The sequence below is a fragment of the Tachypleus tridentatus genome, chromosome 3, assembly GCF_004210375.1.
Source record: "Tachypleus tridentatus isolate NWPU-2018 chromosome 3, ASM421037v1, whole genome shotgun sequence".
NCBI classification, from domain to species: Eukaryota; Metazoa; Arthropoda; class Merostomata; order Xiphosura; family Limulidae; genus Tachypleus; species Tachypleus tridentatus.
In genome coordinates this window covers 87,109,525-87,128,984 of record NC_134827.1, presented here as the reverse complement: position 1 = coordinate 87,128,984, position 19,460 = coordinate 87,109,525, and the positions used below count along the sequence as shown (strand labels likewise).

At 31.5% G+C, this 19,460-nt stretch overlaps 1 protein-coding gene and 1 long non-coding RNA gene across 23 annotated transcripts in view; one reads left to right on the top strand and one right to left on the bottom strand.

Annotated features, from left to right (window-relative positions):
- Positions 1-359: 359 nt before the first annotated feature.
- Positions 360-19,460, top strand: part of LOC143247409 (uncharacterized) — a 70,003-nt gene continuing 50,902 nt past the window's right edge. For 3 of the 5 annotated variants that reach the window (XR_013026553.1, XR_013026556.1, XR_013026555.1), the window contains exons 1-2: positions 360-475; positions 3,368-14,740. This is a non-coding gene — a long non-coding RNA (uncharacterized LOC143247409). Of the gene's footprint in view, positions 476-3,367; positions 14,764-19,460 lie in introns of all 5 variants that reach the window. The other 2 variants (XR_013026552.1, XR_013026554.1) reach the window with 1 other exon arrangement.
- LOC143247406 (uncharacterized) overlaps positions 15,083-19,460 on the bottom strand; it is a 298,078-nt gene continuing 293,700 nt past the window's right edge. For all 18 annotated transcript variants that reach the window (XM_076495458.1, XM_076495455.1, XM_076495456.1 and 15 more), the window contains one exon: positions 15,083-17,886. In XM_076495458.1, coding sequence (XP_076351573.1) covers positions 17,613-17,886 — 274 coding nt within the window. In that variant the 3' untranslated portion in view covers positions 15,083-17,612. The remainder of the gene's footprint in view (positions 17,887-19,460) is intronic.

Here is a 19,460-nt window from a genome sequence, read left to right as displayed (position 1 = left end):
TAAATTAAGGACGGCTAGCGCAGATAGTTCTCGTGTTGCTTTGCGCAGAGTTAAAAAACAAACCAAACGTTTGTAGAATATAAAATAATGAAATATATGACCTGATGTGAACTAAGAAAATATTATGTACACTTATTTAAAAAGACATTGATAGGAAAAGGATTAACAAAAAAGTTGACACTGTCAGCATTTTCTACGTGCTTTATCGAATATCTTCTTACTTTTTACCCGTGTGCCTTTATTGAATAAAGTTCCATAATTTTTTATGATTAAAATTGTAAACGGTCCCTAAATCAGTTGAAATTCAAATACTCTGTTGTGCATGGTATTTACTGGTCTTTTTGTTCGTCGGCGGTGTGTGAGAATCTTATTTAAGCGTGACGTATGAAGGTATATGTGGTATTTGATTTGTGTGTTAAGGAGTGAAAGTAGTACAATCTTGTACATGTTATTTCCATCTTAATTTTGAGTGGATGTAGGTATACATGGTTTTAGAAAATTTTTGTATGTGGTTGCGAAGTATGGTCGTTTTAAGGCTTTATGTATACACTTAGGTAGATTACACGTAATAATATTGGGCTTAACAATAATCCTTTCAATTTCAATTCACATTTTGTATTTTGATTAATTTTAGCTTTCTTAAATAGTCGTTACTATAGTAAATAAATATTCAATTACTTAACAGTTGTTTAAGTGGTAAAGAGTGAAAAAATAATATTTGTAAGTGTTGCTTGCATTTGGAAATTGTAGTGTGTGCCAGTGTCTAAGCATTCCACTTTTGAAGTAAGTTTGTCTTTATAATGTAAGGAAGCTATAAGTAAGTAACAAATGCATACGAGTATGAAACGTGAATTTTTGTCACGAGATGATTCTAAGATCCTTATTTCAGTACTAACTTTCTTTAATGTAAAATTAGCCTATTAAATTAATTTTCTAGTAAAATACTGAAAATGATAAGTTACTGTTGGATAAAAGTGTAAAAATGTAACATTAATATTAGTTATGAATTTCAGATACTCAAATCAATTTTTCAGTTACTAGAACTTGTTATTAAAACTCTTAGGCACAGATGCCCAAACCTCTAAAAATCAAGACTGATAATGTGTGTGGCCATGACACCTAAATGAATTTGGGGATATTCCATCTGTTGGAAAGAAACATGGATGCTGACATCAAATTGGCTAGCACTATGCAACCTTATTACTTTACATCTATGAGATGTGATATTTTAAGATTTCATTGCATGAAGATTAAAGGTTGATTAAAGTTAATTATAGCAAACCTAACTGTATCATAATATCCAACCACTGACTTTGTTGTTATACTAAAGTGCAAATTTTGTATATAAATCGTAGTTTTGTAGTATTATTCCCCCTACCTTCCCATTAATAATATAAATATTTTCAAAGAGAGTAGGGACTGTAAGAAATAATTTTTGTTCTAACCAGTGTATGCTGTAAGGTGGTATTATTTGGGCAGTAATAGGTGTTAATAGGGGGAGGATTAATACTTCAAGGTCATCTAACTTTGAGGTAGATCAATTTTGAAATAAATGAAAACTTGTTGCACTAGAATGGGAATGTTGATTCATGAGGCCTAGTTCTTATATGTGCTGTGTTTAAATCTATTCTGGCATATTTGATTTCCATTTAAATTATTGGATCAAATTTTTGGAAAGCTATGAGATGTACTACTACTACTACTACTACTAATAATAATAATAATACAAGTATCAAATACTTGAATTTTAATTAAACATTTACTACTTCCGTGTGTTGTATTTTTCATTCTCCCCTTTGTATTACAAGTAAGTTTGTTTTATTCTTTGTGTGTGATTTTTGTAGTGATACTGTTCTAGGTCATATTTATAACTTAAGCTGCTAATCATTAAACAGATTTAAGTAGGGTATGGCATATGAGTGTCGGCCACATCTTTTTATGGTAGAAGATAAAATTTAGAATTTTCTCCTGATGAGTATACTTGTTACAGCAGAAAAACTGTATAACCATGACATGCATGTCCTATATTTAAAATTTATTCCTCTTATTTCCTAGAACTTTTATTAATTTAACTGTGGTGTAAGGTGTTTTTGGTTTAATGTTGTAGGTAGGACATTTCAAGTGAAAGGTAAGTCTCAGAAAAATTAAATGACAGTTGTATGGTGATAAATCATCATATTTAGGTTTGATTATTAAGCTAATTATATTGTGGCACCCAAGATTAACACATTAGTTTTAAATGGTATTTGAGCAGTGTGTGTTATAATGTAAACTATTGACTGCTCTTGCATTTATGATTCTTTATTTTTAAGCAGGTTTATCACTTTAATATTCAAATTTGAATACTGCCTACATAGTTTAAAATGCTTTTTACTATTAAACAGCACAAAAGACTTAATAGTGGTTGTATTAGAGCATGTAATAATGCAATATTGCAAGCAGTATTACACAGTTGATACAGGTTCAATCCAACCACACAATACATAGTTACTTAAGACTTGGTTCTATTGGCTAATAATGTGAAATGGGTAGAATTAAGAGCAGTTATTAGCCTTGTTATGTGTTTTGTAGTATAAATTTCATGACACATGTGTGCTGTTATGATGATAGCTTGCTATACAGAAGAGGTTTGTCCATGTTTTTAGAGAGATTTTTCCTGACCTATTGTACTTGCATTAATTGTAGTAAAAAATAGATGGGGAAATTGTGTACAAAATGTTTTGATGCCAACCAACTTATGATGAAGTAGTAAAAGGTTTGAGTTGTGACTTTGGTCATCTGACTTTCTTTTCCTCTATGCTCCACTGGCTGCCTTCCATTGTACAACAGCCTTAAGTTTAGGCATTGTTGTTATTCTGTTGGCAGACATAAGTGTCTATATGGGAGGTGTAGGCACGTTGCTAAAGAAGAGCTGCGTACCAATCATCTTAGAGAAGAAACATACTTGAATATCTTTAACCAGTGGTAACGGGGAAGGGTTTGTTCAGTTGCTGTTATGTCTGTGATATCAAACATCCTGCTGAAGTTGGTTGCATGGAAACTAAAGTTATTCAGAATTGCTTTCTACCTTTTAATGTATTAATAGTCAATTTCTTTATTCTTATTTGGGATCATTGAAGTTATCTAGAAATGTTTGAGAGGGGGAACCTTTGTATTTCCAAAACTAAATTAGCAGTAGTTTTTATGATGTTTTATTATTATTATAAATTAACTGGTCATCCCATAAGTAATGTCCAAAAATTTAATGCAAAAAGTGTATCATCATTTCTGTCTTTGTAGAAAGCTTTAATGACTAAAATTATGTAGTAGGACGTATATAAAAATGTTCAGACAAATAAGAGAAACTAACTCAACTCCACTTTTTCAGATCATTAATCAAATAAACCCTCATGAAGATGGATGTATCTGAGGAGCACATTAGGCATATAATGCTTTATGAGTTTCAAAAAGGCAATGGTACAGCAGAAACTAATGAAACGTTAAGCTGTTTATAGTACGGAGTCTCTCAATGAAAGAAAATGTTGAAGGTGGTTTCAGAAGCTCAGATCAGGTGACTACAGCTTAAGTAATGTGACATGTTCAGGTCGTCCTGTTCAGTTTAATGATGACTTTCTACTGACTGCACTTAATGAAGATTGTGCTGTAACAGTTGAAGAACTAGCACAGAAGCTTAATTCACCCATTCAACACTTTACAATCATCTTCAACAGCTTGGAAAGATGTCAAAACTTGGAAGACGGGTTCCATGTAGTTTAACAGAATCCATCTGTAGATCAGGAATGGACAGTTTAACTTCTCTGCACTCTTGTGAATGTAACTTGCCAGTTTTGGCTAGGTTAGTGACTGAAGACAAAAATGGATATTTTATAAAAATGTTATGCACTGCAGACAGTGGCTCAGTGCAGGTAAACTGGCTATAGCACAGCCCAAAATGAACCTCCACCCTAAGAAAGTCTTATTAAGCATTTGGGAGGATATTGTTGGTGTGATCCTCTTTGAGTTGCTGCCACTCAATGTAACAATTACATCAGACTTCTCTTGTCAACAGAGTGCTTGAATGTTGCACTGAAAGAAGAGGCTTACTTTGATCACTCTTAAAGGTGTTGTGTTACACCAGGATAATGTAGCAAGGATTGCATCTGCAAGGATTGAAGAGCTACACTGAGACAACCTTTGACATCCTCCTTATTCTCCAGACCTTGCCCCATCTGATTATCATCTATTCCAAAGTTTGCAGAACTATCTTGATGGAAAAGAGTTTGGAACACATGATGTCAAAACTACCCTCTCTATATTCTTTTCCTCCAAACCCCAAGAATTTTATAGAAGTGGCATTAAAAAGTTTGTGAATCACTGACAGGAAGTAATTTAATAATAAAGGAACATTTATTGATTAAATAACATTAAAAGCATTTGAAATCCTTTTTGTTTTTGTGAACCTAAAATCTGACATTACTGAAGAGATGACCTGATTTGTTTTTTAAAGTGCAGTGTTTTGATTACTAATAGTAAATAGCTTTAGTAATGTATAATAAACTAAATTAGCAATAGTTCAAAGCAATAACGGGTACCACTATACCAATAAATAGCTTCAAGTTTTAGTTTTGTGTGTTTTTAACAAATTTAGAAACTGTTTGCTTCATTTTAATAGGTATTCTATTTTCCTGTGAATTGAAAGCAATGATACTAAATCTTGTGTGAAGTAAAGTTTAGGTGGTGTCCATTTAAAGCAAAAACTGTATCACCTTGACCATTAAGTAACCTTGTGTCAGTTCTAGGAGACATAATTTAATTCTTTGTAGCATGAACAGATTGACCACTTGTTAATCTGCATTTTTGACTTTTCAGAATTTGGTGTGTGTGTTGCATCTTTTTCTTTATTTTTGTTAAGTTGCACATGGACAGGCTTGTAAGTTGTAATGTGAGTATTCATATAGATGACTTTTTTTAATAACTGGCCTAAACATTATTATTAAATCCAAGAAAAATACTTTATCTCCACTGACAGGTGAAGTTTAAGTTAATTTATCAATTTAAATTATTTTGCTGATTTTAAGAGTTAATTGTATTGCACTCTTGGTTTTATTCAGATTCAAACCTCTTAGTTACTTATCTCCTAGTGTAAAAGTAATTGCTGAGCACTCTGGTCTCGTGCCAGGAGCTGCTTCACAATAACCTGTGGTCAGTATAAATTTTATTCTTTGTTCACATTTTGAAATGTGAATGATAGCATGGTTGATTTAAGCTCTCATTTTTTTCCCATCTAAATAACCACTGTTTTACATATTGGTGTAGTTACTTAAAATATCAAAGGGGCAAATAATATACGTATCTCCTGTTTATAAGGATGGTAAAATTATATTAATGCTTCCAAGTAATTAATTGCTTGTATGTATGTATATGTATGTGACATCAAAGACAGTACTAGTAGAATTTCTGGATGACTCTGGCCCTTTTTGTGAGATCTTTTTCTTATTGCTAGATGTGATTATGTAATGTTACTCCAGGAGCAATAGCAAATTGAAAGTTACTGTGCAAGAGTTGTATGCTAATTAGTTTTATGTAAGTTGTGGAAGTTTCTTTATATAAAAAAACAACAAACTGGGACTTGGATTTGTACCTCCCTCACAGTTCTGACAAATTCCATCTTTTTATAGTAAGTAAAGGTTGGTGCCAATTTTCCTTGCAGATTCATTAATACTACTATTGGATGAACTGAGTAATGTGAAGGATAACTCCTTAATTAACATGGTGTTAGAAGCTCCTAAAGTTTTCAGTCTTGATTGGTTGTTCTCAGGTCTCTTAAATCAAAAGCTGAATCCTGCATTGTTGTTAATATGGTTATGCTTTGGTGATTCTGTGTAACAGTGATTTTTAACATTTTTTTGGGTCATGGATCTCTAAGAATTTAATTCAAAAGCTATGGACCCCCTTCCAGAAGAATGCATTTAACACGTGGATGTACACACAAAATAATGGAGACAGAAAAAAATTTTCTTTTGCACCTGGTTCACAGACCCTTCAAAGCATTTCCATGAACAACCAGTTAAGAACTGTTAAGTTGATAAACTATAGTGGAATTAGTTATTCAAATGTATGTATATGATATAGATATGTGAAAGCTAAAATAACTTCTTTCATTCTCAATGCATGAAACTTTATAAGGCTTGCCAACCTTAGACAATTAGCAAACAAGTGAAAGGTTTTTGGAACTAGAAGAAAATTGTTTGCTTTATTTCTTGTTCTATGTTTTATGAAAAGTAACTTATTTCTAAATAGTAGTAAAGTGTAATAATTGAAATGTGACTCTCTTATACATAATACTATTCCTCTTAAACACAGCAATGACAGGCCTTTTTGTAAAGGCCAGTACTGTATTCTCTGAAATGGTAGAGTGAGTGCAAGTGCACTGCGTTGTTGAAACTTTTGTAATGTTAACCAGGTACAATTGAAATACCAATGAAACAAAGATAATATATAACTTTATGATGTTATAAAATTTAGACTACATATTGTTTCCTTATTTTTCTGAATAACAAAATACCTGAAAGGTTGTCCCCAGGGACTGATAATGGAAGACATAAGTGATCATATTCAAATCAATGGGTTAGTGCCTTTCTTTTCTGCAAAATTATCATTGTAACAGATTTACCATTGTTTATTTTAATACCTATGCTAATTTCAGTTTGTTTTTGTTTTTTTGCTCGTGACATGTATTGTTGGCTCTGTATTGTACAAGTCCTTCCTGTTCTCTAAATTTGTAGAATTAACAATATTTGTTTCATGAAAACCTCATCTTGTTTTCAAATGTTTCTGAAAGTTCGAGAAAATCTCGTGAATTGTATGAAAGCAGTTAGCTAAGAGATGGTAGAAAAAGAATTATTGGTCAGCTATAGTGACTGTTGCAAATCTCGGAAGCTGCAATTCTGATTAACACCTATTAATGGAAAAACTACAGAATTTGACAAGGAAGTAGATTTTGGACATTACAAATCTTTCAACATCAGTGAATTTACTTAAGATGTTCGTAGTTCTACAAGGACATTTAAATATTGTTGCTAGTGAAAACTTGTATGTGCTTCAAGCTTAGCCAGCTGTTCAAATAAGTGTACATGTGTATCTTTCTAAGTACAAAAAGATTCAGTTCTATACCAGATATAAGACTTTAGTATTGTTTGTAAAATTCTTGTGTAAGCTCACTTGTAATAACTATTGATAGTAACTGTTATTATAAATTCTTTTGTTTTATTTATTTGTGTGTTAAAATTTGTTTAAATAAAAATTGTTTTTGTCAGTTTTGTTGGCAAATATAAATTACATACACATTAACATTTAATAAACTTCTAAATTTAAATTTTAAGCTGTTTTTAAGTATTAATATATAATGTATGTGAAGTAATAAATCAGTCTCATCCAGGATAAAGTTATATGTAACTAGATAAGATTTTGTATTGTTTCTTTGGAAGATTTAAGTGGTATTCTTGAACAGTTAATAGATGGAAATAAAATCAGATAAGACAACTGCATTATGTCTCAGCTTGTTTAGAAAAAAATGGGAAGTTTAAGGAATGATAAACCTCCTGGGCTAGATGATATTTCCCTTAGGGTTTTGAGATAGGTTAAGGATTGGATATGAGCCACTTGTAACTGTATTTGGAAGTCCTTTAATAGTGGGTAGGTATCAAAAGATGACAAGTTAGCTAATGTCATTCTTTTAATTAGTCTTGTATCAATTGTAGGAAAAGTTTTGGAAAGTCTGATTTAAAAAAAAAAAAATTTTGCAAAAACATTTAACAAATTTTAGAATTTTATTGGGTAGTCAGTGTAGTTTCACTAAGGGATAATTTTCCCAGACAAATCTTTTGATATCTTATGAAAAGGTTACTGCTTAGGTAGATGAAGATAATCTAGATTTGGTGTATCTGGATTTTCAGAAAGCATTTGAGATGGTGACATGTAAGACTTGTTTAAAAATAAAAATATGTGGGTGTCTGTCTGAAGTTTGTCCCTTGGATAGCAGTGTTATAAATGAAGTTAATTTAAACTGGATTAAAGTTACAAGTAAGGTACCTCAGGGCTCTCTTTTAGGACCTTTGCCTTTTAATTTACATGAATGACATTTCATAAAGGAATTGTAAATAACTGTTTAAATTTGCTGATGATATCAAGGTTTTGGTTTTGCTAGCTGTAAAGAGGATTCTGCAACATTACAAAAGGGTTTAGATTATTTAGTGAGTTGGGTAAATAAATGACAAATGGGTTTTAATGTAAGTGTTTTGGGACAATATGGGTTCATCTTGGCTGTTCTACATTGTAAACTAAACTCTTAAAGCCACCCCTTGTTCATATGTTTATCAAGCTTTATTTTAAATTAAATTAAATTGCCTCTACATCTGAATGCAACCCATTTCAAAGACCAACCACCCCTTATTTAAAAAATTACTATCTTGGCTGAAGATGATTCCTTCACTGCCAAAATTTATACTTGCATTCCCTAGTCTTGCTATTAACTATGAAAAAAGATTATGTAAGATCTTCCCCCTAACTTTTAAGAAAACAACTTGAGAGATTTTAGCCCTTCATATGACAACCCTTTCATCCCAGGCATCATTCTGGGGACCTATCTCTGAATGCTTTCCAATAATTCAATGTCTTCCTTAAGGTATGGAGCTCAAGACTGAACACAATATTGTAAATGTGGCCTAAACAATGACCTGTACAATGAAATTGTAACTTCTTTACAATATTCAGTATTTCTGTAGATACAGCATAAAATAGTCTTTCCACCAGCAAGAGCACAATGTTTGGATGATTTCAGTAGGGATTGACTATTACATCAAGATCCTGTTCTTTCATCATGTTAAAGTTATTGGTGCCCAAATTATAATTCAAATTATGATAACCCCCATGCATTTATTGTAATTAAAACTCATTTTCCCAATTCAATAAATGATTTAAAACCCTTTGTAAATTGTCAGCTGCTTCTTCATAGCTAGCAATACTCAAGACTTTGTCATCTGCAAAATGAAGTAATTTATTAACTTTCTTGATCTGTGCCATTTATGTAAATCGAAGATCAAGTCATGAGACTAAAACTTGAGGTACCCCACTCGTGACATTACTCCATTTTAAATGAACTCTATTTGTAACAACTGTCTGCCTTCTATCTAATTTGCTACTTTATTTCCCACACCTATAGAGACAATTATTTTATTTTATTTTAAACAAGCTTTTTATGGGACACCTTGTCAAATGCTTTCTGAAAATCCAAGCACACCAAATGTAATCCTTATGATCATTTACATCTGAGCTGCCCAATTCACAATAAATAATTATTGTCATAACCCTTTAAAATCTGCTTTTTTGAAATATGTAACCAAAATACTTCATCTCCATGTGCATCTAAACATAACTTAATAAAGCAATGATTGCTTGCACCCACATGTTTCCCATTCTCTACCTTCTTTATTATTCCTGATTTGAAGTTAACAATAAATGTAAAATATTCTTTTGAGTAAGTTCCTTGACAAACTGCTGCAGAAAGCCATCCTGAATAATTTCCAAAAACCTTCCTCCCTTATGGTTTGACTAGCATTTCCCAGTCTATATGCCTGAAATTAAAGTAATCCATAATTATGAATTTATTAAGAGTTGAAATCTTAATCTCATTGTAAAGTTTCTTACTAATTTTGTCAATGCCATTTGGTGGTCTGTAACAAATTCCCATTAAAGGCTTTTTCGCTATATACCACTTATTAGAAATCCAAATGGATTCAATCTCCTTGCTAGTGTCTTATATCCTCAGCTTCAAAAAGTTGAAACACATCTTGCATATTAAGCTACTATTTTCCCTTCTCTAGTATTCTATTCCTGTAAGTAGCCTGTAGCCCTGTATTTCAAAGAAACTTCATCAAAATCATCCATGTTAGTTATTTCTATCACCTCAAAATCTTCCATTTCTATCGTTGCTCTAAATTCATCTTGTTTTATTTCTTATATTTACAGAATTACAGTAGTAAAAATTAGGCATATCCATATAACTACTACAGTACTTGTTTCAGACTTTTCTCTGCCTCTTATTCTTTTTGCTGGTCCTCACCACTGTCTAGACCTAGTTTAAAACCTACTTTACAGCTGAGTTAATAGCTTTAGCAAACAAGTTAGCTCCTACCCTATTTAAATGTAAACCATTTATTCCAAAAAGATCCTTCCTTTCATTAAACTGTTCCCTCAAGTCCAACCAGCTTATTTGCTCATCTTTATGTACTAACATAAGCTTAGAACTTAACCCTATTAACCTATTTATGACTTCATCCCCACAGTCAATTCTGGGCAGTATCCTTGACAAAAGAAGGTATGGCCTTTTTATTTAAATACCTTTATTGATCCCTTGCACTTATTTATTAGTTCCTCTGGCCTACCATTCCCAACATCATTAACCCCTACATGAACCACAAAAACTGCATCTCTGCTAACCCCTTTATTATATCTCTTGCTCTGTCAGTTATATCCCCTTGGTAGCATAATATAATTCTTTTCTCTCTATTTGCCCTACTGATTATCCTATCTATATGTCTTGTAAAGGAATCACCTTCACATCCTTCTCTGACCCTTTTGTTTTCCCTCCCTCCAGTAGTTCCTTATCTTCAGAAACTAAGAGCTGAAATTTGTTGCTTAACAGAATAGGCTCATTATAATAAAATTCACTACTTTTTACTCTAATAGTAATCTTTTTAACTCCCTGAATGTCATTGTTATCTGATGTACCCTTCTTATACTTGAGCTAATCCTGCTGCCATTTCCCACAGTTTACACTTCTCTTTATCTATTATCTCTATTCTGATTATGAGAGCCTGCAACTTTTCAATCTATTACTTCATTACTAGCTTCCTTAAAAGTAAATGCCAGCCCTGACTTCTCTAATAAAATCCACTGACTGCACCTGTTCTACTTAAACTGTAAAAGCTTAATTCATACAGTACATTACATTGAGTGCAAGAGACTTCCTACCCATTGTTTCTTTATTCCCCTGACAATACCATTTTTCCAATTTAAGTTTGCCCTTGCAATTATTGATTTGTATATCTAACACCTGTATTTTAATATTACCCCTATTTAACTGTAATAAATGCAAGATACTGTATGTAGGTTACAATAATTTTAATTTAGGTATAATTTGGATTGGAGTAACTTCAATGGTGTCATGAAAGAAAGATCTTTTTGTAATGATTGAAGTCTTAAAAGCTATCTAACATTGTGCTGTTACTTGTGGTAGGGCAAACAGGAAATTAGGTTGTATCTGTGGAAATATTGAATTCAAATCTAAAGAGGTTATTTTATTGTATAAGTCACTGGTTAGGCCACATTTGTAATGTATTTTTGGGCTCCTTACCTTAGAAAAGACGGATGTTGGAAAGGATTCGGAGGAGGGTTACTAGAATAGTACTGAGGATGGAAGGTTTGTTGTGTAAGGAGAGATTAAGATCTTTGGAGTTGTTTTCTTTTAAAGAAATAAGAACCAGAGCAGATCTGATTGTGGCATTTAAGATTGTAAACTGAATTGGTAGCATTGATCTGTCATCTTTTTTATATACTTAATGTTGAGAATAGTTGGACTAGTAGAAGATACAAATATAGATTTTGGCAGTGCTGGAGTCATTTTTAGTTAAGACTGTTTTATTTTTCTAACAGGATGATTAACCTCTGAACTGGATTACTTTTGGATGTTGTGAAGGCAGTGAGTTTAAGAGAGAGCTTGATAACTATATGAACAATAAGGGCTAGCTTTAAGTTTTTATTTCAAGCTTATTTATATATTTAATAAGTTTAGAAGCTGAGAAAATGGAGATGGACCACCAGTAGTTCCCATGTTGCTTACAATGTTTTGTAAATATTATGTTATATAATGTCAAGATTATTTTAATCTATAGGAATTAAATCTAATATAAATAAGTTTACATATTCTTCTTTGTCCTCACTCACGATATTAAAATTAGATGTGCAAGTTTTCTCCTCCAGTAGTAAATTATAGTATCAAATTCACTTTAATTTACAGAGAAACTTGGTTGATTAAATGTTTTTACTATTTCTGAATGGGACAAAAAATAAGGAAAACTGTTTTAAGCAAAAACTGGAACATTTAGTAACTATCTCTTAGTCCACTTTTATGTCTGTCATATCCTGGTTGTTCAAATGAGCCTTTGTACTGGATGAAAGGCTTCCATGGCAGAAATAATGTATTACATATTCTTTGTTTTCACATTTAATTTCTTAGAATATGTTAAAATGTACACACACATTATTCCTTTGTATTTGGAGTTGTCTTATGTTTCTTTAATTATAAAAGTAGTCACTCTTGTTTCCATCTGTTCACTTTTAACTTAGGTCAATCACATCCACTTATTAGATTCTTTGTCAGTCAAACATGAAAGTTCATACTTTCCTGATGTGTTTAGTATTTTATTTACTATAGACATTAGGTATCTCTTTGAATACTGTTGATTATTGATTGATAAGATGTAATGTACATTGTATTTTGTTTATTGGATTATTTATTTCTACATTATTCTGATAACTGACTACTCACTGTTAAGCTCAAACAAATACCAATGTATCCATTCACTAGTATTGTTTGTTGGATTAAGAGTTTCATGTAGTTGATGAACCTGATAATAAAGGATAAATTGACATATCTAAATGTTTTGCAGTGTTTTGACCTCATAATGGCAGGTCAACCTGGTGAATTTTTCTAACTAGGGATAATATCCTGTTTATGTAATATAAGTTTTATTATTATTATTATTAGAGGTTATATTTTGATTTGGGTCCTCTAGGTATTACATAACTTCTAACAGTTTTTACAGTGATTATTATAAAACTGTAGTGCATGAAATGAAACTAGAACTTTTTTCTTTCAAAATCTTGTCTAGTTCTCATTGTTAAATTTAAAGTTACCTTGAGTGTTTTCACATATTTGTATTATGTAAAATAGTTGTTAAAAATTAAGTATGTGTCCAACAACTCGCTCCAGATCTTTTTTCTTTCAATAAATGTGCTGATATTGTTCATTAGAATAGTTTAACAATATTCTTGCATGCATAATATTGAGGTGTGTTGTGTATTATAATAAGGTTTCTCCAGTTCATGTTGTCACCAGTTCCTTTATTATCTTGTTTATATTTTGTTCTAATACTTCTTACTCCTACCTTTTAGAATGCTGTGATGCTTCCAAAAGAAGAGAGAAAATGTTAAGGAAAAACATTATACAAATCTGCTTTTAAAACATTAAGAGTGCTACCTCTTTGTTAAAAAAAAAAAAAAAAAAGTATTCATTACTATTATTGTTTTTATTATTATTCAAATATTGTTTTTTGTTGTTTTTTTCTAGAGTAATTTTTTCAAATTTGCTTTTAACATAAAGGTTAATTTCAGGTTTAGTTATCCGAGGTTGTCAATAACCTGAAACCACAAGTATTTCATGCATATATTTTGGAGTTCTTGTACAAAAGTTGCAGTGTGGCTAAGTTCATTATCAGAAATTTTTATTCTGCTTGTGGAAAAAAAAGTAAATTGCAGAGACAATATCAAATGCATTTTGAGGTGAATATTAGGTACACAATATATGATACAAACTGACTTGATCCATGTAAAAAGTAACCGAGATCATGGGTGTTTCATGATTTCCTATCTACAGAAACCTTGCTTACTCAACATTTGATGAAAAGAGCACTATTTTATTGATATGTAGGTGAGCTATTGAGTAGATGATCTGCTAATGGTCATATTTGATAAGACTAGCCTTTGTACATCCACAGCTTTCATTCTAAAGAAATATTATGAATCAGCTTGTTTGTAAAGTGGCCTATGATTGAGTAGAAGCTGTTAGATGTCTTTGAAGACGAATGCTAATTTTGTAACCAGTCTCCTTGTTAAACTGAGGAATGCTTACTTTGGACTTTTAACTTTAAAGTGGTGGAAATAGCAGTTTTGAAGTGAATATTTTTCAGATTGCATTACATTACTATAAAGGACAATTTTTTAATAATTTATTAACCCATTACGAGTTAACAGCATTTCAATTACACATTGTGTGTTGTATGGTGCTGCTGTCAAGGTCTTTTTGTCCAGTACTGTAATTCATTAATTTATGGTGATTTTTATATTACTTTTGTTACATTTAGTGAGTAATTTACACTATTTTACTGGTTTTGGTGTTATACACCCTAAGGCTGAGTCTCATACTTAGTTTGTAACACTCGGTACATTACGCTATCGATAAATATTCTTAAACATATTCCATTTTTGTTCTTTAAAATTAATTTTTCATTTTAATTAGAAATAATTTTGAACATTTTAGTTTTACAAATATATTACATACTAAGTCAACAATGCAAAATAAACTTGTCTCTTAAGCCAGCCACAAATATTTTGAAAGGTTTGGAATATAGCTGACAATATAATTCATAATGAAGATACATGTATGATATTTTAGTATATTGCACTCTTTGTTGGTTTGAGTTTTGTTAATTACTTTATGCTCTTCTAGTGAGTTGTACAGAAGTTATTTATGTTTTTAGTTTTGACCTTTATACTCTGTTAAAGATAATATAATTAGTGATAATTATTACAAGAAAATAACTACCATTATAAAATATCAATCACCACACTTTTTTTCCTTTCAGCAAACAGGCATCCAATGATGAATCCTTCAACCTGAAATGTAAAGGACTGGACATTCAGTGTAAGATAATAAATAAGCATAAGGTAGATGTAGTTTTTACATCTTTTATAGTTTAATATTTCATAAACAGTGGGTGTGGTTTGGTGTCTCTGAAAAATTGATATCTGTTTTTCAAGCATGGGGAAATTAGTGACACCAGAGGCAGTGTTGATGGGTTGGCATTCCTCAACATATGTCTGTTCTCAAAGTGTTGTGACTAAAGTTAGTGACACATTTTAAATTACTAGGCAGGGGGGTACTTTGTATTATTGTTATTCTTCTAGACAAAATGTTATTTTCATATTTGGATGTTTAAACATCCATCTATGTGTAGATGTTATAATAAACTAGACTTGGAAGTCATTTTCCAACAAAAATGATTTATTACCCTTCACTTTACACACGCACAAATAGTGGCACAACGGATTATATTTCCCAAATAGCTGCCATAATCATGCTTTTGTTTGAGAAATCATATGGCAGATCCACTTGTTGATTAGGAAAGTTCAACATATTTAATCTTTTCCTACATGCTATTTTAACTAACAAGAAAATTCCATCCATACATGTACGTCACCACACCTAACATTACACCTGCTTACATTGATAACATTTACTTAGTTGTCAGACATGTTAATGGATAAGACACTGGCCTCTTTGTTAACTTTCTTTTTGTAGAAATTAAAAGAAACAAAACTGTAAAGTTATTTTAATACTAAATGCCCTTTGTTCCATAAGGTAGATATTTTATGTAAAGGATGTCCTTGGTAAGATGTTATTTCATCAACATGTGAAAAAATTCTTTTGATTTTTGTAATATGCTAAATAAAAGAAACTTGTTGCATTCAGTGAGTTCAAATAGTGTATTCAGATGAAGTTTTATCTCATAAATAAAAGGAATTATTAAGTACCTTAAAAAATAAACTCATATTTTTTTGTATAAAATTATGTGGCCCTATAAAATCCAGAATTGAGAAGAGGAACTTCTAATGTGGAAAAAAAATTTTTTTGTTGCAACTGAATTTTAAATTATTCTAGTGTTATGAATAATGCAAATTTCTGTTGGTTTGAAGTAACTGACATAAAGTAAAAGTGATACATATTTTAAGCCTTAAGATACATTAGTAAATCAATTAATTGTGATTTCCATGCTTTAAACAGTCACTATTCATGATTAATAGTCTGGTCAAACATGATATTGACTAAAAAGTTAAAATCAGTATATTTGGCAATGAGCAGAAATTGGAGTATTAAGGAGGAAAAAAATTGGTTGTTTTATGGCACGAAAAACGGTATTTAGTCGACATTAAGAGATTCATGATAAATTAAGTATATTTTAACTAAAGAATACACTTGGTTTTGCCTCATTATAGTATTTGTGTACCAATTCAATATTCATCTGAACAAATGTAAGAGTCTACACTATCGCAACATTACAACCCATTTCAGCATGTTATAGAAAGAAAAAAAAAAAAAAAAACTTGGACCTTGCTATAACACGTAGCAGATTTGATAAAAGTGACCAGTGTACGAAGACAAGATGATCACTTTTAAAATAATTCTTATGTTGGCACAGCATTGTTGGCTGCCTGTTACTGCAACAGACTAGTGTGTGAATATACACTATTGTAGTTCTTGTAAGAACCGAGTCCAAGAGAGACGTTCACTGTGGTTAGGAACATAAATCGTATGACACGTAGTTGTGCCCATCTTTGCCAACTGGACATTAAAATATTTTTCTGATCCTTAGCTTCGTATTTAGTTATTAGTCTTGGTAATAAACTATACAATAAATGAAATCAAATGCATTCCAAATATTCTTGAAATTTGTCGCAATCTATACATAACCATTACCATCTTTGACAGTAACAAATTTAACGATTTAGGAAGAATAACAATAACCAATAAAATATCCACTGGAAATCAGATTAGCTGTTCATACTAGTTTCCTTCCTATTTATGATAGAACGAACAATACTTAATGAAACACTTAAAATACTGGCATTCATTGTTTCCTGAAGTGGAAACTAAAAGTCATCGTCATAGAGTACATTGATTTCATGGTTAAAATGAACTACTTGTGCATATACTTATTGAAACTGCAGTACGATAGGAAAATGTTTTTGAAAATGCACAGTACAAATATAACCATACAAAAATTATTTTGTAATAATAAAAAAATTAGTTTAAAACTTGATGACTCAAAAGTTCAAATGCAAAACAAAGCACTAAAAATGATATAACAAAAATTATAAGGGAATATTACCTTTTTTTTTAAAAGATAAAACAAATTAGCAGCCATTTTGAATTTCCTATTCCACTTGGTTAACAATAGTAGATCATAAAGAAAAAAAAAACAAAACAAAAAAGTTGTCCTAAATGTACAAAGACTTGTTATCATCACAGACTAGACAGGGAAGTCATCTTGAGCACGCACTGATAAAAGGCTTTGTCATTTTTTAACAATAACCAGTATTAGTTACCAATCATGGTGGTGACTCTAAAACTGCACAGAATGATGTCCAGATAGCAGGGAGTATAGAGCTGATATGAAACATCAATATACCCAATAAAGAAACATGGGTTATTCTATGATGTTTAGTCGACATCCAAGAATACAGGCTCCTACTATATTTATATATATATTCCACCTTGCAACACATCAGTTATGGAAATCCATCCCTTCATTTTGAGATTGAGGGACTGGAAAATGTTATTTCAAAGTTTAATAGCTTTTCTTTCTCATGTGCCCACAAAAAAGTAACAGTTTATCATTGCACTATACTTAAAAATAGTTTCCTGGCATTCGTCTCTTACCTTGAAACATACCAGTCATTTCGTACTAGTGACCCTTTGGGTATTGACGCTTTTTTCCTGCCAAATACATGAAAGTTCATGTGGATGTCTCCATTGCTGTGAAACCAGTTTTATTTGAAATAACTGTGTTTGTAACCATAGCTGGAAAACTGGAAGAACATTGACTCACTGTTGCCATGGTTACATCAGTGAAGCCTCCAGCTTGTACTGATATCTTACTTGATGTGAAAGACTGAAGCAAGTCAGCAGATGTTGAAGTCTCAATAGAGGTGGTAGCTAGAAAGGAACCCAGTGTTGTAGGGTTGACAAGAGTTGGTGATTCCAGTAATCCTACAGCTCCATCACGGTACCTGTGGAGTCAAAACTAGTTATACATTGTATTTACATGGATAAATTGCTTGAACACTTAACTGTTCGTACCTCTACAACTGAAATGAAATCTAAATGTTTATGTTTAAACTGTTTTTCCTTACACTGAAAGTTGTTATTGCAAGCCCTATTCAGATTAACGTTTTCATATGGTTCCAAATGCCCCAGTAAAGGTGGGATCATCTTGGCGTTATTTTATCTGTTGTTCCTGTCAGAACCAGTGAAAGTACTATATTGTCATCGGTTCTCTATTACTCAATACGAATTTGACAGTTTACCGTTATATACGGCTCCTTTGCATTTATTCAAAAGTGCTGAAGATGTGAAATAAAATGTTCAGAAAATGGTTGAGGGTGTGAAATCAAAATTGGTGGCCAAACTGGTAGTGTATTTTGTTTTACCCACCATCATGCCCAGTTAAAAAAAAAAAAACAAACGAGGCCTAGCTAACTAATGAATGAATATTTGTTGCAAAATTCTTGTCAATGCTATAAGTATAACTATCAGTTTGGTTTCCATATTTGATTTTCTTCCTTTTAAGTTGTATGCTCAATCCATTTTTGAGCACCTTTTCACGCCGAAGGTGTTTGATTAGATATGACTTTTTGTCAATACATACCAACTACAGCAAGTAAGAAAGTGGCATTCTATAGTAATTAACATTAACTGTAGGATAGCAACCCTATTATTCGTAACAAACCTATACTATATAGAACCAACCAGATTCTTTAAAACATAGGTGCTAGTTTTTTCTCTAAAACAATGTTGATAACTTCCTTTATAGTAACGTCATGCAATATAGATTAACCCCGTACAGGTGTATCGAGCATTATCACGATGCCAGTTGCTTAAACTAATATCGTGTGACGCTAAACGCTCTTTGATTAGAAGAACGTAACATTTAGCAAATTCGTGTTTAAAAGTTGCAGTGAATAAACATGATTCTTTTGAAAACTTAGCAAAAATCTAATGATTTAGGTTCGTTGGATTAACCAATAATTATATATCTGTACATCCTTTTTAACAATAACTTAACACAGTTAACAAAAAAAAAACAGTTCAAATGTTTTGCTCTTTTAACTCGCCCGCCTTTAATCCGAATGACAAAAAAAGCCAACTTTCATTCTTGTATGAAACTGCAGTAAACGTCTTAGATCGATAGCTCATGTGATTGTTTTTCGAATAACTGTGTACAGGTGATTTTTATTTAGACCAAATCTGACACTTAATTGTAGGTTGTAAAGATCTATTAACGTACGAAATTAAAAAAACAACAACTATAAACGTTACGTATGTTTTAATATCAAGGTTTTCGTACTTTCGGTGTAAAGAGGGAAAAAAAGAAAAAAATCAATCAAAATTTGAAATTTTATATCTCGTGTGTTTATTAATAGAAATTTGGTATGTAAAATAACTACCCAGATCTACTGAAAATATGTTATAGCATGGCTTAACACAATTCGAGGTACGGGAAGTGGAAAATCGCTATTCAGTGTGTTCCCTGCAGGTTGTTTTGGCCACACTTGTTGTGTGACTTCATTTTACTTGGAGAAAC